The sequence below is a fragment of the Eumetopias jubatus genome, unplaced genomic scaffold, assembly GCF_037043125.1.
Source record: "Eumetopias jubatus isolate StellerSeaLion01/CBP00866 unplaced genomic scaffold, mEumJub1_p1.0 scaffold_9, whole genome shotgun sequence".
Taxonomy (NCBI): Eukaryota; Metazoa; Chordata; class Mammalia; order Carnivora; family Otariidae; genus Eumetopias; species Eumetopias jubatus.
This window is the reverse complement of record NW_028274815.1, coordinates 21,706,752-21,727,235: the sequence shown is the minus strand read 5'-3', so window position 1 is coordinate 21,727,235 and position 20,484 is coordinate 21,706,752. Positions and strand designations below refer to the sequence as shown.

Below are 20,484 nucleotides of genomic sequence, written 5' to 3'. Positions count from 1 at the left end.
CTGTAAGTAGCAAAGCCAGGGCTCTAAGTCCATGCTTAGATTAGATTAGAAACCCACTCTGGATGCAGCAGTAGGAAGCTACTCCTGGGCCTGACCCCCAACACCCTCATAAGGCCTTGTTTGGGGGTCTTTCCATGCCCCCTGCCACCACTCCTCCCTCTGAGAAGTGGCCAGCAGTCTGGCTGCCACTGGCCAGCACTGCACTCCCACCAAGCGGGGGAGGCAGCCCTCCACCCCCTGCTCACGGAGGGCCCAGGGGCCTGGGTCAGCTCGGCCCCCAAAGAGAGCCTGGAACTGCTCACACGCTTACACCTGTCTCTCCAGACTGGGGTGGACAAGTCCTAAACTTCCATGCTAGTCCCTGAAAGAAACAGCCTATCTGTGGTTCTAGAACAAGCTGGGGAAAAGGAGCTCATCGGTCCCTTGCAAAACTTCTGAAGGCCTCTTGGCTTTTTAGAAAGTCTCTTTTCTCACGTTTACTGTGCCCAGAGCCTTCGAAAACCAGCTCAGTGAGGTACAAAGCACATCGGCCTGGGAGTCGTGAGAACTGGCCTATAGTCCTCACTGAGGTATTAACAAACTCTGTGGCCACTCAACCTCTCGGGACCTCAGACACCCCTTTTGTAAAAGGGGAGATACTCCCTGCTCTGCCTGCCTTGCAGGACAGATGCATGGCTGAAAAATGAAATAAAAGACAAGATAGCAAATGTCTCTCCCTTCTCTGCTCAGACAAGGGTGAGAGGGGCTGCTGTGGGCTGGGCCGAGGAACCTGAGTGGGGAGGAGGTGGCCTTGGAAGAAAGACAATTCTTCGGACAACAATGGGTGGAAAGAGAACCTGGATGTGGTGTCTCCTTTCCCCGAGGCTGGAACCTGAGACCCTGCATTTAACCTACAGCTCTGGAGGAGGGAGGGAGTTGGGGGGGGTAAGGGGAGACAGACTCTGTGCCAGGCCAGCAGCTAGCAGAGACCCCTGCCCTGGGGGAATGAGAGTGGTCACACTGAGCCCACCCCAAGCCAGTTTGATTTGGCTCTAAGCCAGGCCTACATGGACCGGACTCCACAGGAGAGGCCACGGCAGCAACAGTACTTGTAGGAATAAGAAGAAGAGTAGCTGCTATATCCTGAGCACCTAGTGTGTGGCAGGATGGGCTGAGAGCTTCACACAAGCATTATAACTCACTGGGTTAGTATCATTCCAGGTAATAAATCACCACAATCAGGATTTGAACCCAAGTCTATCTGATCCCAGAGCCTATGGTCATTTGCAAAGTGAACCTGCCCTCAAGGGGCTCAGTCCAGTGGGGAGATGGACCCAGTACAGACAAAGATGGACCATGGGTCTTTTGGACTCCGAGGAGTCATCAACCTGGGGGTGGGGAGGACAGGGACTGATTCCTGCCCACGTCACTTGTACCTGGAAGTCATGGGCTGTGAGCTCCATGGGGCCAGGAATCTACCTGTCTGGTTCATCAATGGCCTGGCACCCAGCACAGGGCACAAGGAATATTGCCAAGTGAAAGAATGAACCCAACTTGAGTCTTGGGTCTTTAAATTCCCAAGACATTCTCTTTCCATTGCATTCTAAAGCTCTGCAGCACATTCCAATCCCTCCCTCCCCGCGCCCCCCCCCCCCCCCCGCCCCACCAAATCTAGAGGACTGTCCCTTTAAGTTCATCATCTTGCTGATTTAGGATGGTTTCTGACCTAGTGAGTGATGAAGTTCAGGATAATCCAGGTCATTCCCCAGCCCGCATCAGAGAAACCTTTCCATGGGTCCTAGATCTCTGGGGCTGATAGGATGCAGAACTCTGCCACCCTGGCCAGCACCTGCCAGGTCAGGGCCAAGCCATGAGCTGGCGATCTAGGTCACGGCTCTACATTCCCAGGGCTCCTGAGACCTCCTCCTCTCAAGAAAGGTCCTCCTTTCCTCCTCCTGCCCCTAACACTTGCCACCTTACTTCTGTCAATGTTCGCATCATGGGTGGCAATTTCAGGTCCGTGTGTGTCTCCAGAACTATCCAGGAACTAGGAAACACCTCTGCATTCTGTACTGCCCACAGTGCCATGTACAAAGCCTGGCACAAGGAGGTGCTCAGCGGACCCAAAAGGTGCTCAGAAAACATTTGCCCTTGAGTGGGGCTTGCTGGCTGGTGACATCTTGAGTGGCAGTGTTTGGCTTAGCTACTATCTGAGTCCCCCAGAGTGTTTGGAGGCCGACATGGCGTGGAATCTTAAATGCTGTGTGGATTCCCTTGGCCCAGTCTCTGGGCCACCAATGTTCAGGGCACCTCAGAAATAGAAGGCACAACTTTCAGCTGTTGTGGCCATGGGAAGGGAGTCACGCTGGTGCTGTCTCAGGCTGGAGAAAGGCCCTTTGTTCCCAGAAGCCTCCTGCAGTCCCTACAGTGCCATCCCCAAGAATGCCAGGCCTTGCCCTGGCTCCTGGAACTAACAATACAAGACTCACTATGATGAGCCGCCATGTTGGTCACCCTCTGACCCTGAACTGGGTTCTGTGCCAAGTTCTGTGCTTCATCAGCCTCACATTCACCCCAAGAACCAGTACTGTGACTGTCACCCTCAGTTTACAGAAGAGTAAGCTGAGGTGTGGAGAGGTGAACTAGCCCACCCGAGCTCACCCGCCTGCAGCCCAGGCAGCCATTTGAGGCCCATTTATTGAGTATCTACTGTGTGCTGGGTCCCATGCCAGGTGTAGGGAGACCTCCATGAAGAAGACAAGACTGGGCCTGTCCACTCTGCTCCTGCTCTGAGCTGCACTGAGAGCAACGGTCAAGCTATCCCTGGAGTTCTTGGGGCAACAGAGGGAGAGGGAGCGAAGCTTGAGGCTGCCTCCACCACCAACCGGTGTGTGGAGAGGCAAGGCCTGGGGCATGGAGCCCAGCTCTGCCGCTGATGTCAGCCTCCCTGACATGAGTCTGACTCTTAGAGAGACAGCATGGGATAAAGTCACAGTCATCTGGTGCTGAAGAACAAATCACCCCATTCTCCACATTTTAGGGTTTCTCATGATTCTGTGGGTTGGCTGGGCTCAGCTGGGCAGTTCTTCTGCATCCAGCTGGGAGCGCAGTTGGTGCTGACTGTTGTCTGCAGCACCTTGGGTCTCCCTGTGGCCTCGTGTTCTCCAGGATCTCTCTCCACGCACTCTCTCCAGCACGGTAGCTTTGACTTCTGTACCTAGTCATTCACTTCTGAGAGGGCCTGGCTCTTATCTCAACCACTAAGCTATATGACCACTTACTAGCTGAATTACTTTGGTCAAATCCGCTCTGAGCCTCAGTTCCCTCACCTGCAAAGTGGGGATTAAATTATATAGTATGTGTAAAGTGTCACGCCAATGCCTGGCACATGGTCAGCACTCAATAAATAAACGTTTTTGTTGCTGTCAATCTAGAAGGATGGTCAGAGCTGCAGACCCCCTCTGAGATTCAGCCTCAGCTAATCTCCCTGGCCTCAGGACAGGGTACAGTGTGGGAGCTCAAGCCCCGAGCTAAGCATCAGGAGACTTGAGTTCCAATCCTGCCTCCACCCCCAACCAGCTGTGTGTCCTGCAACATCTCTCACACCCTCCACCTCCCCATGCACAAAAGAAGCTCATCTTGACCATGTTGCTGTGAGCCTGGGTTATTAACGAAAAGCACTCTGAGAAGTACCAAATTCTACCCAGGCGTGCTCTCTGGGTTCTGAGGGGGCATGCACAGGCCCGGGAGCTCCGGAGCCCCCACACCTCCCCTGTGGTCCTGCTGCACTCCATACACGTCAGTACACATCACCCCAACTGGTGGAAAGGAAGTAACAGCAAAAAGTGAGAAGACAATGAGAAATAACAGTTTTTCTGGTAAAAGAGAAATGGGACATCAACAGACCAAGGCAGAAGAGGTGGTCAGAGAGTGATGGAGGGAGAGGGAGAGGCGGTGGAGGGCCAGGGAGGGGTGAAGGTCAGCCCCCGACAGTCTGGTAGAAAGTCCCCACAAGGAAAAGCAAAACAAAACAAAATAAGTCATGCCTCTAATTTCTGCAGTGTTGTGTCGCTTACAAAAGCCACCTGTGTGATCTCATTCGGTTCTTTCCACAGCCCCGTGAGGGAGGTATGGTCACCCTCATTTCATCCACGAGGGAGCCGAGGCACCGGACCAGGAGTGGCCTGCAATCCCTAATCTAGGTCATGGCAGAGCCAGGGCGGTACCTCTTAGCTGTCAGAGGAGCTAAGAGAAGTGACAGAGGGTGTGCCCTTCCGAAGTCGGCGAGAGGGGACCTTGCGTGTCCTGCTCACCGCTGTTCACAGAGCTCAGGAGGTATTCGCTGCGGGCGGAAGGAGCAGCGGCCGAGGTGGGGCTGGAAATGCTGCACGGGCCACAGCCAGGGGACTCTGAGTCCGGCAGGTCCTTCACGGGCGCCGGGTTGCAAAGCCCTGCCTGCTCCTCCTCGTGGCAGGTGCGGGAGGGAGAGGAAGCTGGCGCCTGACTTCCGTGGGAGGGGCTTTCCCTCAGACCCGGATGCAGGCGCGCGCAGGCACCTGGCGGCTCCCCACCCCACGCCCGGACCCCCCGCGACGCAGTGGCGTCGGTCTCATGAGCAGCCTAGGCCGAGGGAGTGTTAAAAGCTGCTGGAAGAGCTTCTAGGGTGAGGGCAGGGTGGAGGACCACTGAGAGAGGGACAGAGACCGAGACCCGGAGAGAAACTGATCAAGGTCGGAATGGAGGCGGTGAGGAGCAGAAAGCAGGGCAGCCAGCAGAAGAGAAGGAGAACAGGGAAGGGGAGGGGGGCATGGGAGGTAGAGAAGTGAGGGATTGGGGTGAGCAAGGAGGGCAGTCAGAGCGCAAGCTGGCCGACTCCCTCAGGACTAGTCTCCTCTTCGCCCACCAAAGCCCCTGGGACCGCCTTCGTCCCTGGCGTCCTCAGTCACTGACCCCCCGCCCCAGCGACGCTGGAGCATCTGCTCCTCCTGTCTCCTCCTCCTGGGGCTCCTTCCCGGCAACACTGAATGTGGTATATTCCAGAAAGCCCCCCCCCCCCACCCCGCGCTGTGCATCCAGGCCTTTCCTGCAGAGTCTCCTGTGCAGGCAGCCCACCAAGACCCTCCTACCCTCTTTTCGGTGCATCGGCCCATGGCGACCAGCTACGTATTCCTGTCACACGCACCCCTCCCCCCGGCCCAGTAAACTGCACCCCAATCACTAGGCAAGTCAGTGCCTGGTGGTGAGCAAGCAGAAGTCCCAAGCAGCTTCCTTCTCTGGGTCCCTTTGCCTCGAAATGACTTAAGCTGATCCTTTGTGTTCACTTCATCGATGTCACTGCTCAGCACCCCTTCCTGTCATGGCGCCACTGCCACAGTGACCTCTTTTATCTCCTAATCTTCCTCTCCTTCCAAAGTCAAGACCCCACCTGCACACCCTCAGGTGAAACAAACACCCGCGCCCTTCATCCCACAGACACGGAAATCTCAGAGGCTCCCCAGGCCTCTCCCCAGGCACTGTGGCTGGTGAGTTGGGCCTTCATGAGCTAGCTTATTTCCCTGCAGCTCAATTAAAAGCAACTTCATTAAGAAAACCACACGCTTGGCCGAGCTGGAGGCATGAAGCTGGAGCTATTACAGCAGGAGCAAAAGCTGCTTCATGAGGCCTGCGGGCCGGGGTGGGCTGCCTGCTCATCCTGCCCTTCTGGGTCCACGGCCTCCAAAGTCCTCCCCAGGCCCCACTCAGAACCCTCTCCCTCCCCGGCCTCCACCCCTTCTCTGTCCGCTGCTTCTTCCTCTCTCACCTGCCCACTCCAGCTGAATCCTCCCTGGGACTGAGGAGAGTAACAGGAGGCCGTTTTCCTGAGACAGACCCTGCCCACACTGCGCAGTGACCTGCCAAACTGGTTCGACGCCCCCCCAAACCCCTGGGCCCCCAGGATGGGAGAAGGAAGCTTTAGAATGGCTTGCAGGGCCAGCTCTCAGAGATTCCCCAGGGCCTGCTCGGCCACCAACAACAAAGTTCTCTGAATCATGTTCCTCCTGTGAGGCCTGGCTTCCCTGTGCATGAAACAGAGAACACGGGAGCAGCCTCTTGGGTTGGAATAGAGACTAAATGAATTAGTGCATCTAAACCACTCAGCCCCCTGCATAATGAAAAGTTCTCTACAAATGGCAGCTATTATTAAGATTATTATCGTTATTGTTTATTTCTAGCCTACTGAGCAGTCTGGATTGGAAGGGGTATAAAAATGAAACAAATTTAGAAGTCACTGTCTTCCAGCTGTTCTGTCAAAATCCCCGTTCGATACCATCTCTTAGCGGCATCGTGAGCAGACCTCAGAGCTTTCTGGTAATCTTCAGTTATTCACAGTCCAGTCCAGGAAGGCTTGCTGTTCCAGTCTGGCATCTTCTTTGAGCCCGGGCCTGGTCTTCTCATTTCTGTCAGCCTTGTACCTCCAGACACGAGTGGGACAGGGATGTCTGCTCTGGCCCTCAGCATCCTCTAGCCGCTCTAGCCCAGGGTGGGGGACGCGGTCTGATTCTGGGGGCACTGCCATGGGTGTGGCCCCTCCTTGTGGTGTGACAGCTTCTCTGGCAAGCTCCAACCAGCTCTGGAAGCTGTCAGCACGGCCGGCCTGCAAATGCTAGCTGTCTCAGAGAGAGCCATGTGGGTGGGTCCTGTGGGGAACCTGAGCGGGTCTCACCACACCGTACAGATTCCCAACCTAGGACACCTGACTCCACCCCACCTCAGCTCCTGCCGCTCAGGAGCCCCGCAGCCCTGCAGCCTCACCCAAGCTGAGGACCCCTCCCCTGGAGGGCAGGCTTGGGTGGAAGGTCAGCAGGCTTGCTGAGCCTGGCTCCCCTTCGCAAGCACCCCCTTGGCCCCACAGAGCAGAAACCACATACTTGACACACACCTAGCGGTGGCATGTCAAACTAGTTATGGCCACCGCCTTGCCCAAGGTGGCCTGCAGGTCTCCCTAGAGGCTTGGGGGACGGACCAGTCAGTCCACTGCCCTGGCACATGTTATTGGGAACTTGCATGTTAGGCCCCCCTTCCTGCAGGTGCCTCAGCCTCTCTGAGCAATTGTCCTAGGAAGGAGCCACAGAAACGCTGGGCCTAGGATATTACTGTTGCCATCTTTCCCTTGCCCAGTCTTCTTTACACCCCAGGAAGAAGGAGCGCTGGGGTGGTGGTTGGGGATAGCAAGCCTTTGAGGAAGCCCTGAGGCAGGTGCCTTGTTCTGCCTATTGGCAGCTCTCTTTAGAGGATGGGGTACTTAGCACCTCTAGCCTCTATTTTGGGCCCTCCTTGACATTTCTAGGGCATCAGGAAAAATCCCACTCAACTTCCTGCTCATCATGATTATCAGTTTAATAATGAAGGCAACATCAGGTCATGATCTCAGGGTCCTGGGATCGAGTCTCACGTTGGGCTCCTCGCTCAGCAGGGAGCCTGCTTCTCCCTCTGCTCCTCCCCCTGCCCGTTCTCTCTCTCGCTCTCTCTCTGACAAATAAATAAATAAAACCTTAAAAAAAAATAACGAAGCCAAGATAGAAGTGGTAAGGGTAAATTTAGAAACAGCATGCTGGAAACAGGCCACCCCTCCTCTGTGGGCCTGACCCTAATAACACTAAACAGCTAAAGTCTGTCCCCAAAGTTAACATTGCCAGTGTGAGGAGTGATTTGACCTGAATGGGGAGCCTGGGACCTCCCACTCAAGGCAGAGCTTGGACCAGCAAAATGATTCTGTCAGGAGAGAGCTGGAAGCTTACAGTTCCACTCTGCACACAGCAGAAACCAAGCCCATGCGCACAATCCTTGCTGTTACCCTGGAGCCCACTCCATCCTGGCTGCACCACCCACTCCTGAGTGCACCCCAGGAATTGGGCTGAGACTCAGAAGTCCTGGTTAGCCCTAGGTTCTTGCACTCACCATATGACCTTGGGTAGGTCACTGGACCTCTCTGAGCGCCATCTTTGAAAGAGGAATGGGTCACAATACCCATGTTACAAGGGGTGGTTGGAATTATATGAGATTCTAGGTGTGAACTTTATCCCTGTGGCACTGGGTCCATGTGGAGGGCCACCTTACCAGGGATCTGCCTCCTACTCGTCATACCCTTTCGTTTCCATCTAAGGCCACAGCTGTCTCTCTCTCCCTAGACCTTCCGGTGGCCAGTGGCCAGCAGCATAGACAGCAATGAGATACTTGAGATTCAGATCTTCAACTACAGCAAAGTCTTCAGCAACAAGTAAGTGTGGGGTGGGAGCCAGGTGGGACCTGAAGGGACTGGGGGCCTGCCCTCCTCCTTGGGCTACCCTGTCCTTTGGGCTTAAAAGGGGACACACACCCCCAGCCTACTCTGGACTGACTGTCGAAGAACCCCCTCCTTGCTCTCTCATGTTTTCCTTAGAGTCCCTCAGCCCTCCCAAACATTGTCAGCCAAGAACACCCTACCCTCTCATTCACTCCTTCTGTCCCCAGCCCCATCTCAGCTTCCTGTCCCCTTCTTTAAGTCTCCCGCTTTATACCGTCCTGGGTGACAGTTACCCAGCAGAGGAGTTAACAGAATGGCTGATAATGTACTCCAATAGACCATCTGTAGCCTTGAGGGCAAACTTGCCACACCTGGGAAGACTAAGAAGCTCTGAAGCAGTTGGGTGCAGTGGTTTGGGAATCAGGAAAGCTTGATCTCAGATTTCAAGCTCAGTCATCTACTCTGTGACCCTGAGCTGGTTACCTAATCTCTCTGAGTTCAAAGTACTCACCGTAGAAAGTGTAGGTATTTACCTCAAAGGAAGCGGTGAGAATTAAATGAGATAGATATTCATTCATTCATTCATTCACTCATTCATTCTTCTAAATGTTTACTAAGTGCCTACTGTGTGTCAGGCACTGAACTAGGTGCTGAGGCTAGCAAGTGCCTACCGTCATGGGGCTTACATTCTTCAGTGAAGCACACCTACCACATGAGCACTATCACTACTGAGGGTTCAGTAAAAGTAGTTCCCACCCATCTCTCAGGCAACAAACAGAATTCAGGATGATTTGAACAGTCTGGAATGGTGGCTAAATATAATAAAGGTAAAGTCTCATTTGGAGATTCAAAACCAATTGCTTTTATACCAGCTAGAGGGGGTCATGGCTGAATAGCAACATGTCTAGAAAATCATGGGGATATTACTTGATGAGAGTGCAGTATTACTCGACAGTGCTGTATTACTCAACAGGACTACAAACAAAAGAAAAGCTGACCTAATCCTAGCTCATATTAATAGAAGGAGAACAATCAGAGCAGGAGAGGTGAAGGATGAGGTTCCACTGTCCTCATGCTGGTTGAAGAGAATACCAGTAGGTAGCTCCTTGGGGTGCCAGGAGAAGAGACTTTAAGTCTGACAAGGGGATGAGAGCCTCAAGGAGAAAATCACAGAGGGCATGTCCATCCATCCATATATCTATCCTTCCATCCATCCATCCTTCCATCCCTTCATCTTTCCATCCATCTATCCATCCTTCCATCCGTTCATCCTTCCTTCCTTCCTTCCTTCCTTCCTTCTGTCCATCCTTCCATTCATCCTTCCTTTCATCCATCCTTCCATCCATCCTTCTGTCCATTCATCCATCTATCCATCCATCCATCCATCCAACCACTTATCAAACATTCACTGAGCAAATATTCTCTACTAGGCAGACACTGTGCTAGTCACAGAAGGTACTGAAATGAGAGATTAGTCACCATGCCTTTCCCCCAAGAAGGTTTTCTGCCATTTGGAAGAGGAAAGAGAGATGTGTGCCCAGGGGCAGGACCAGGACCAGGCTGCATTGCTGGGAGACAGCAGACAGCTGAAAGATAACCAGAACTCTCCAACCAATGAGTTGTTGGGAAGTAGTGAGGTCCCCAGCAGGGGGAGAGGCTGAGTAGGGAGTGGACCGCAATGTTGTGAAAGGGATTTTTGAATTGGGCCAAACCACACAGGCTTCAAGGATTCTGTGGTTTTTATTGAGAACTCACAACATCTCAGCTGAGCATGAGGTGTGGGCATTTTAGGCCTTCTGGCAGGGCCACAAGGGAAGATGTTCGGGACAGAGGGGCCACCCTTTGGCCTCTTGCGGTATCACAACATTCAGGCAGCTGCTGTAGTATCCACAAGAGAGGTTAGTGAGACACCCTACCAGCTGCCCCCAAGATGAAGCAAAACCTTCTGCCCTAGGGTGAGAGATCGGGTGACCTGTGAGGATAAGAAAAACAGGAGCAGAAGGGACACAGACCGAAGTGGGTGTGGAAAGGAAGAATTGGAAGCTGAGGGCCAGGAGAGGCATCCAGGCACCCCAGCAGGGACCCACATGCTGTCAGAGCTTCCAGGAGCCTCGGAGCCTAGCCAGTGCAACCCTCACTGCACAGATGGGGAAACTGGTCTCAGAGAGGCGGCTGAGGCCACTGGACAGTGGCAGGGCTGGGGCTAGAATGCCTGTCTTCCTTCTCCCATTCCTAATCCTAGACTTTCCAGAAAACCAGGGCATGAGAGCAGTGATTGTGGACACCACCGACATGATTGAGATTAGTACATTCTTTACAGTGAAAGGCGCTAGACAGTCACTGAAATGCTGGAAACCCTCGGAAATATCAAAACTCTTGCCGTAAACAAATCAGAAGTATTTGTTAAATTGGGAATTGAATACCATCCCAGTGAATACACTGAAACTTTAGGCTTCAGTTAGTTGCTCTGAAATGCCAATAAGCGAGAGACAGAGCAGGGGAGTTCCTAACCTAATTGTCCCTTTCTGACTCTCTCCCCACCCTCCGTGCTCCACCCAAGAGGAGGCAGGAAACCCCTCCAAGGGAGGTCTGGCCTGGTGGGGAAGGGTCCTCTCATTTTCTTGGAAAAGGAGTGGCCATCCCGTGAAGAACACAAGGCCCATACTGACGCAGGCCAGCGTGGGGGTTGGAGTTGGGAGGGCAGGGTGCTTGGAGTCAGTGGGGCTCAGGTCTCCCCACCCTGGAGGCCCCAGGCTCCTTCTCATGAGGCAGCTGAGATGAGGGGGAGCCTTTGAGGTTTGAACTGAGCTTAGCAGCCAGCAAAGCCACATCTGCCACTTGGGACAGTGCCTGGTCCCTAGCAGGCCCCTGATTACTTTGTGGAATGAGTGAATGAATAAATGCCCCATGGGGTCAGGAGTCAGAGGGTGTGCAGGGTGGAAGGGTCTGGAAGCAGAAATCCAAATGATCCTTCTTCTTTGAAAAGTTCAGGGCACTCTGAGGTGAGAGCCAAGTCACACGATTGATGCAGTTGGGAAAACTGAGGTAAAGGAAGCTGGTGTGAGAAATAGAGTTTATGGGCCTGATCTCATTACCCCCATCTCAGAGGAAGAGACTTGTTCTAGTAGCAGAGGGTGGCTTGGGAACTGGCCCCTTCCCTAGTGGTGGTAGGGGCTGCCAGGATGGAGCGATTCCTGATCAGCCACCAGGAGACCCCAAGTCTGCCCAGCCTGCCTTGAACGAGGTCCTCCTTCAGGAACCTCCTGTGAGGACAAGGTGTCAGATCCAGAGGACCTTGTGTGTCCCCCTTTCCCTGTGCAGAACCACTGATGGGGAACAGTCTGCTGCAAGCTCCAGTCTCCTGGGACTTCTGAATAATTCAGGAGCCAGGAGAGCAGTGGAGGCCTGGCCAGGCCCTGGGCACTTGACACAGGTTCCCAGGGGAAAGCCATGAATTATTGACAGGTCCTGGTGCCTGGTTGCTGCTCTATTGTGGTCTGTCTCTGGGCCCATCCATCCCTGAGGCCCCCTCCCTGCTGCCCCTGCCCAGCCCACCTGGCCACTCTGTGGGGGCCAGCCCAGCCTCCTGGGTGGCTGTGGGCCCCATAGAGGCTGCCCTCTTTGTGATGGGTAACTTCAATGAGAGTCAGGTTCCAGCTCCTTCACCTAACTTGGGGAAACTGAGGCCCAGCAAGGGTCCTTGCCCAGGATCACACAGCAAGGGCAGGGCAGAGCTGGTCTTCAACTCAGACCTCCTGACCCCCAGGCCAGTGTTCCTTCCCAGAGGACGAACGGCCTCACACCTCCACTTTCCAGAGAAAGGACCCTGCTGTCCCAGGGCTCATGAGCCCACCCTGCCTGGTCACCCCGAGCGCCCATCCTCCCAGGCAACTCGTCCGTGCTGACCCACCCAGAGGATGGCATTTAGTCTGCGTGTGGACAAGGCTCAGACCAGGGCGTGCAGGGCGGGGAATTTGCCAGGAGGCGGACCACATCATAAGTGTGGCTAAAGCAGCGACAGCAGCTGTGGAGTACCGAGTTGCCCGTCACAGAGTGTCTAGCAGGGGGTGGAGAGTACGAGTCAGGGAGGATGCTGAAGGGACTCTTCCTTAACAAAATGCTGGTCAAGCCTCCCTCTGGGGCCCCCAAGTCTAAGGTCTGAGACTGACCTCAGTGAGCACTTGCAGGGGGAATGACTCCATCCTGCCCCCTGGGGGTCTCTTGTCACATTGCAGCATCTCTGCTGATCCTTCCCCTGCTGTGCAAGGGGCAGCGTCCAGGAAAGAAGGCCCGAGTGCCCACACTCCATGGGTGCTCAGTGGGACCTACTAGGACTCAAAGGGCCCATTGGCAAAAGGAGGTAGTGGACAGGGATTCTCGAAGTGTGCTCTCCAGCCAGCATCATCCGCGTTACCTGGAAACTTGTCAGAAATACCTATTCTCAGGCCGCCCTGCCTGCTGCATCAGACTCCGGGGCGGTGGGTGGGGCCAGGGGTGACCTGGAACTGACTCTTACCCGCTCCCAAGAGCAGATGGTGCACATCTCTGGGAGTTCAGGGACCGCATGTTGGAAGCTTGAAATTGGCCTTGGCGTGAGTACCGGCCTAGAGATCGTCAGGAGCTCCAAGTCAGGGCTGTCCTTCTCTCCCAGCCGGGGGTCAAACAGTTGCCAGCACAACCATGGACGCGGAAGTCCCAGCCATTTATGTTTTTACAAGCCCTCCAGAAGATTCTGTTTATTCTGAAGTTCGAAAACCACTGATTGAAAATCAAAAGAGGGGGCGCCTGGGTGGCTCAGTTGGTTAAGCGACTGCCTTCAGCTCAGGTCATGATCCTGGAGTCCCGGGATCGAGTCCCCACATCGGGCTCCCTGCTCGGCAGGGAGTCTGCTTCTCCCTCTGACCCTCTTCCTTCTCGTGCTCTCTATCTCTCATTCTCTCTCTCTCAAATAAATAAATAAAATCTTTAAAAAAAAAAATCAAAAGAGGTGAAGCTGCCAAAGACCCGTATTTTTTCATAACTATAGTCTGTTGTTAGAATGTCTACACAGTACAAGGGCTGCAAACCCACCTGCCTCCTCGTGTCATAAAGACAAAGCTGAGACTGAGGGGTCTCCTGTGGCCAGGTCCCCTGGCCCCTTGCCGGGACTTCTCCTCCCTGGGCACAGCCCAAGCCGGGGAGAGGCCAGGACACCGCCAGGGAGGCCTCCGCTGGGCTGGGTCTCAGAAGGCCCCGGAAGTCTGGTCAGGCTTTCCAGCAGAGGAGTGGTATGAAGAGTTTTGCCCTCGGGGAGGCAGGACAGCAGGTGGACAGGGCTCTGAACTTTGGAGGGAAGCATTTCATGTTTGTCCACCAGGGCTGCTCCGGCCACTTCCTCCCCCCACACAGATGGGAGCCTTTTTTTTTTTTTAAACAGTATCCACTCTGTGTGCTCCTCAGGAGAGTACAGACATCCAACATGTCCATTAAAGTCAGAATTTGCCCCATGCCTCACCTCGCTTGGATGTGCCGTCTGTTAGCTGCATCCCTTCCTGCTTTCTCGGACTCACCTTCCTCCTCTGTAAATCAAGGGCAGCAGCGGGTGACCCCAAGGCCCCTCCAGCTCTCACACACTTTAGGCGCTCCCCTCAGTCTCTGCTGCTTCAACCAGAAACGGTTGAATGTTTTAATCTACCCCATGTGGAATCACCATGTGAGAATGTCTCTCAGTTCCCGGTTCTCTCCCAGAGCAATGACCTTCAAACCGTAGGGTGAAATGGGATTCAAGTCAACTCAATCAGCATTTATTAGGCATCCACTGTTGTTCATTAATTCAGCCAGCAGATGTTGAGAGCTCCTGTATGCTGGAAATAGCAAACAGAGGCTGGAAGTAGGAAACATAGCCCTCCACCCCCCAAGCCCCCATCTCTGTTCTGGAGAGGCTCACAGCAGAGCCACACCCCTCCATACCTACCAGACCGCTTCTGGAGTGCTGACTGTGTGCTAGATGCTCAGAGGATCTCAGCCCTCTAAACAACCCAGAGAAGCGGGATTACTGGCTCATCTTAGGAGAAGCTGGACTGAGAGAGCCTAGCCTGTCAGGGAAGCAGGCAACGTGCTGGGTTCAGAGCCGGGCTTCGGGTCGCAGGACTGTGTTCTTTGTAGCACTGCGCTCCCCTCCTCTGCCGTCAGGTGGGAACGTGGGGATCCCGCAACCAGATGGGCCCTTGCCCTCAATGGGCTTTCGGAATGCAGGTGTGAGCATTGCGGACTAATCCAGGGACCAGTGAGCCAGTGGTGGGTAGAGACCTTGGTTAGGGAGGTAGAAGGAAGCAGAAGCTGCTTGTGTGTCTACGAACCTCCGGTGCTTTCCCAGCAACCTCCACACTGGGCATCTGGGCCGGGGCTTAGCTGAAGTCCAATTCCACATGCTCAAGGAACACAAGTCAGGGGGTACCCAGCCCCCATCTGGGGACATACCCCAAGGGTGTTCACTGCCCATGAGCTCTCCCAGGGAAGTGGGTCTCACACGTACAACCAACCACTCACACTTTTCGGGGGCCACGTGCCCTCCTGGACATGCTGCCCTGGCCAGGACCAGCCTCTGCTCTGGGGCCACCTTCTCCAAGCTTAGCCTGGAGCCTAAGCATGCCTTCCGTCTCTCCAGCCAGTCACAGCCCCTTGGGATGTCAGTTCCTCACTCTGGCCTCTTCGTGTGGAACTGCCATGCCCCCTCTGCCATCCACAGGCTCATCGGGACCTTCTGCATGGTGCTGCAGAAGGTGGTGGAGGAGAACCACGTGGAGGTGACTGACACACTGATGGATGACAACAACGCTATCATCAAGGTGGGTCTGCCCCAGAGAGTCCCTGGACTTGCCCTTTATGGGGTCCCCCAGGGGCCCTGTTTCACCTGCCTCCTCCCACTCATAAGGTGGTCTGGGGGATGCTCCTAGTGGGTGGCGAGGTGAGGCAGGAGGAGGAGACTCAGGCCAGACTGCCGGAGCCCCTCAGCCTGGGGCCCATGGCTGGAGCGCTGGGGGCATGGTAGGGTCTGCTGTCCCAAGGAGAGGGGACAGCATCCGAAGGCCAGGCTGAGCCCTGCTGCCCACTCCAGGGCATGATCTTCATTCTGCACACCTGCCCTGGAGCCTCTCTAAGACTAGCCACTGGTGAGGGCAGGAACATCGTTTTCTATCCCCGTTGTCACGTCCCATCCCAGCACTTTCAACGTGAGCGCACGTGTGCTAACGATGCACGGTCTGTAGGCACTCAGTACCTGTTCTTACAAAGCAAGGAAATGAGCTAACCTGGAGGCTCTGACCTGAGGCTCTGCTCTGATGCATTTGTCCCCTTCAGCTCATTCATGTCCACTCACGGGCGGTTAGGCTGTGCTGACGAACACAGCCCCTGCATACGAACCTTAGGCCACTAACTGTGTGACTTGAGCAGGTTACCTCTCATCAGCAAAGTGAGCAACACTATATCTGCTTCACAGGAATTGTTCTGAAGATTAAATGAGAATACACAGACAGGACTTGGAATAGTTAGGCACCTAAGAAGCGCTCCACAAATACATAAAATAATATTGGTAACTCCTATTTCCTGACCTCAGTTTACCTGTGTGTGTGTAAAATGGGGTTATGCCATGGTTCTCTCACCTGCGTCCTGCATAATATATGGCCTGGTGTGGTAAGCCAGCAGGATAGCCTCAGAGGGCAGGGCTGCAGCCAGGGGGAGCCAGAATGGAAGGAATCCCCTCTGAGGAGTGCCAAGGGTGGAGAAAAATTCCCATAGTGCCTTGGTGTCTCAAGATACTTTCTTGCAGAGAACAGGGGGGCATTCGGGACTTCACAGCATGGCCCCAGCAAGGCTATTCCCTCCATGGGCTGGTGTGGGCAGGGGGGCTTCTTGAAGTCAGGAGGGCTCGGCCACCCCAGCAAGGGGAGAGGGGATGCAGAACAAGCTCTGGACACCAGTAGGAGGAAGTGAGATGAGAAAGGAGGAAGGAGGCAGGGACTAGTAGGCAGCACAATCCATGCTCTGTATTTCTAGAATCAGGCTGAGGAAGGGACTTACAAATGATCTAGTCCATTTCCCACCTACCACTGCTACCCATTTTGTGGACGGGTACCCTGACGTCCTGGATGGGGAATGAATTTAGTCAAGGTCAGACAGCTGGTCAACAGCAGAGCCAATACCAGGACCCAAGACTTCTAACTCCAGGCCACCATTATCCCTGGTCACATCAGAAGGGCCACATTGGCTCAGTGCGAAGGACATGAGGCTTGGAGTCAGCCTGGCTGGGCTCAGATCCCAGCACTAGCACATCCTAGCTGTGTGACTTCAAGCAAGTAATTTACCCTCTCTGATACGTTAGGTAGGGTAAGTTGAGGTGTTGAGAAGATCAAATGCGTTTATAGTAAAGCATCTTAACACGACATCTAGCACAGTGAGGGTTCAGAAAATATGTGTAGCTTTTCCTTCCCTGGGGACACCGAAGCCTGGGCGTTCAGAAGCCTGTGTGTCGAGCGAAGGCTGCCTGTGTGGGTGGCAGGAGTAAGTCAACCCCCAACCTGTGAGGAAAAGCAGGTACATCTGGGAGACAGCCTGACACCCATGCAGGCTGAGGAAGGCACTAGAATGAGTCTTCTCTGTGTACCGGGGAGACACTAGAGCTGAAAGGAGGTAAGTGGCCCAAGGACTCAGAGCCAGAAGCCCAACCAGGATTCTCAAGTGTGCAGCCTGGGCCCGGGTTTGGGGCTCCACTTTCCCCCAGAGAAAAGCCCAGGCTGACCCCCCAGTCCCTCCTCCAGGGTAGAAGGGCAGGTGTCGGATGAGCAGGAAGAAGTGCCGGCCCCAGGCCTCTGGAGGTGGCCAGGCCTCTTCTCCTAAAGGCTCAACTCCTATCACATCTCCAGCCCCAGGAGTGAGGGGAGGTCAGCCCCGCTTCTGAGGATGAGGCACTGGGACCCCTGAATGATCTTCTTGATTATGTATGCAGTGGACTCAGAGAGCCCACTGCCGTCTAGACTCAACTGTCCAGGGTGTGCCCCCCACCTTGGGCACCAGGGAGGAGCAGAGTCCAGTGCAACAGCACCAGGAGCCAGAACCCATTAAGTTGACTGAGTCTGTATGTCTCGATCTTTCTGAGCCTCGGTTTCCTTATCTGCCAAATGGAGGTGTGGGGAGGGTAACACCCAGCTTGCCTTCCTCCAGCCAGTAAAGGAAGCGAAAGCACTTTGTAACCATCACAAAGTGGCGGCCTGTGCACGTTATTGCTCTTGCGTTCCCCTGCTCACCACCCACCCCTCTCCCTCCAGACCAGCCTGTGCATGGAGGTCCGGTATCAGGCCACAGATGGCACGGTGGGCTCCTGGGATGATGGTGACTTCCTGGGGGACGAGTCCCTTCATGAGGAAGAGAAGGACAGCCAGGAGACAGATGGGCTGCTCCCAGGCTCCCGCCCCAGCTCCCGGACACCAGGCGAGAAGAGCTTCCGGAGGTAACAGGCCGGGCCCTCTGGCTGCCCACCACCCCCAAAGACACAGGGAGGATGCCTGGGGCCTGGCCCCCCGCGAAGGCCCTTCTTGGCCTGACTGGGCTCAGAGTCCAGGGCTGAGTTGCTGGAGAGACATAAAAGAGGCAGGAAGGTGTTTCTACAGTGCCCTGCACACCTGTCCCCCAACCCCAGCGCTCACCCGGGGGGCAGGGTATTGGGGATCAGGCTGAGGGGCCAGGCCTCCTACTACCCTGAGGGAGTTCTAGGAGGGTGAGCTCTAATTTGAGGGGAAGAGGCTAGACCCCCTGCCTCCTAAGAGAACAGGTGAGTCAGACAAGAAGGGGCCCTAACCTCTCTGGTCCAAGACCCAGCAGTGGCAGACCAGCCCCTGGTGGCCTGCCATCCGCCCTGGCCCCATGGAGGTCCAAGAGAGGGTGGGAGGCCTTTTCCTGCTAGGGTGAAGCCAAAGGTCCTGGTCAGGACACAGCCTCTCTTCTGTTGAGAAGAATGCATCCTGACATCCTGGCCCCCTCAGTGTCTAGGACTCACACCTGCAAATGCCCTGCCACACAGAGGTGTCAGGATGCTGTGTCCAGGCCTGCACATTCCGAAAGCATGATTTTTCCCAAAAAGGAAATGCAATTGTATTACTCTTAGGACTCGGAGAGACAGACTCTAAGTTAGTAAAATGTTGGCTATAGATTCCTAGTTCACTGGGAATAATGTGTAAAATGCAGGTAAGTCAATGGTGTGTCTAAAGTTTTAGGGGAGGGATTCCCTCCCAGTGACTGCCTCCCTCCAATCTCCTGCCTTCCCTTTCCAAAAAAGTGTATTCAGTCCCTGCTCTGAAAAAGCACAGATTCTAAATCAGTGCAATTGAATTGAGAATTGATATATTTTTATGAGACATATATGCTTTTCTTCTTTGTACTTGAACTATTCTCCTCCAGAAACACACACACACACACACACACACACACACACGCACACACACACACAATATATATAAGTTTAAGACCCTGGGATCCAGGTGGGGAGTAATAGTAACAAGGTCAAAGGAACCATGCATGTGGCAAATACACCAGACCTTCAACTCCAGGCCAACCGGGGGATGGGGTGACATCGCCCAGGCCAGCTGGGAGCCTGTCTTCCTTAGGCTCTGGCCAGCCCGACGGAAAGGGCATGCAGTTTGGTCTCAGGAGACCCAGGTCTGAGTCCCGGCTCTGCCTCTTACCAGTCTTGTGACCCTTGGCCAGTCACATACCCTCTTCACTGTCTCTCCTAACCAGCAAAATGGGGCCCCGGGGGCAATGAGAACCAGCCCCCACCCTGTTGTTAGGAGAGCCAGCAGCACCGTGGAGGGGCAGGTTGTAACGGGGGTGCCGAGTGCTGCCCCATGTCAGGACTGCTGACAACAGGTTCTTGGCAGCTGAACAGTGCAAAGGGTCAGGGATCCGGCTGGAAATGGTGACAAGAGGAGCAGGGACCCAGTGGAGAGCCAGGGGACACACACAAAGGGCACCATCTGGTCCCAATCCTCTGTGCCCACATAGGAAAGAGCTTGGCTTGGCTGGGGCTCGAAGAAAGGGCACAAGATTGAAGCCGCGTGAGGGCCAGCAAGTTCAGGGAAGGAGCACTGGCCCCAAATCAGGGAAGCTAAGTCCCGTTAAGTCCCATCCTGGCTGCCACTAACTGGCAAAGTGACTTTGAGGGAGTCACCTACCCCTCTGGGCCAGTTACAGGAATGGGTTGAACATCCTGACTCTGCTCTAACTGTGACATCCTGAGGGACCCAGGGACACTCTGGATCTCATGGGTAGCACCCACGTGAAACAGCTCTCTGGGAGCTCTTGACAGCCGAGGGCTGCCCTCTTTGGCTCCTGTAGCTCGGGGATGCTGAGCCAGTTCCTCTCTCAGTCCTAGGACAGAGGGCCAGGAGGCTGACGGAAGGGGCAGGGGTGGATGCAGAGAGCAAAATGTGGAGCTTTGGTCCCCAGATCTATAGAGGGCGTGGCTGTGCTTTCCCACCGCTCCCCGACCTTCCTGTGGCCTATCCCAGGGCAGCAGCCAGAAGCCAGAGCAGGAGGAAGGGTTTTATCTGGCACTGGGAATTGGGAGAGGGTGACAACCACGGTCAGAGCTCCTTGGCTTCCAGATGCCCCAGCCCCATTGTCGGAGGGGCTGTGTGAGCATGTGCACGGTTTCCCAGCTGCTGCTGGGGCTGCCCGCCCTGACACTAAGAGTACTTTGGGGATGGTGTTCTTGCCAGGCCTCGCCATGTAGCCAGCAGGCTAGGTGTGGGGAAGAGGTGAGAACGTTCAAGGAGGACGCTTTGCTGGTGAGAAGGTGGAGCTGCGTTAGAGCGTTTGGGTTTATCCTACAGCTTAATTCCGGCTGCCTCCATGGGGCCTGTGAGCTCTGGGTCAAGGAGCATGGGTGCCGACAAGAACCTGATAGTTGGCCTCGAGGCTCTGGTGTTATGTCTCACTCTCGTCACCTAAGTGCCAACCAGCCAGGCCTGTCAGCTCTGGAGTGTGGGAGGAAGCCACATCTTCTGGACCAGAGAGCCCTCCAGAAAGGCTTTGGCCAACAAAGGGACAGAGGGAGGAAAGGATGTATGTGCCTAGCCTCTGAGCCCGTTAAGTCTTCCTTCCCCATGTCTGCTCCTTGCCTTCCATCCACTCCTGAAAAGCCCACCCCTTTGCAGATAAAGGTGCTCAGTCTATCGCGTGCCTCTCTTGTCTCTCCTCTGGCCCATCAC

At 54.8% G+C, this 20,484-nt stretch overlaps 1 protein-coding gene across 4 annotated transcripts in view; it reads left to right on the top strand.

The window, feature by feature from the left end:
• The window catches only part of OTOF (otoferlin), a 92,956-nt gene that overhangs the window by 22,871 nt on the left and 49,601 nt on the right, over positions 1-20,484 (top strand). For all 4 annotated transcript variants that reach the window (XM_028099611.2, XM_028099609.2, XM_028099610.2 and 1 more), the window contains exons 3-5: positions 8,148-8,236; positions 14,970-15,069; positions 17,545-17,726. In XM_028099611.2, the coding sequence (XP_027955412.2) occupies positions 8,148-8,236; positions 14,970-15,069; positions 17,545-17,726 (371 nt within the window). The remainder of the gene's footprint in view (positions 1-8,147; positions 8,237-14,969; positions 15,070-17,544; positions 17,727-20,484) is intronic.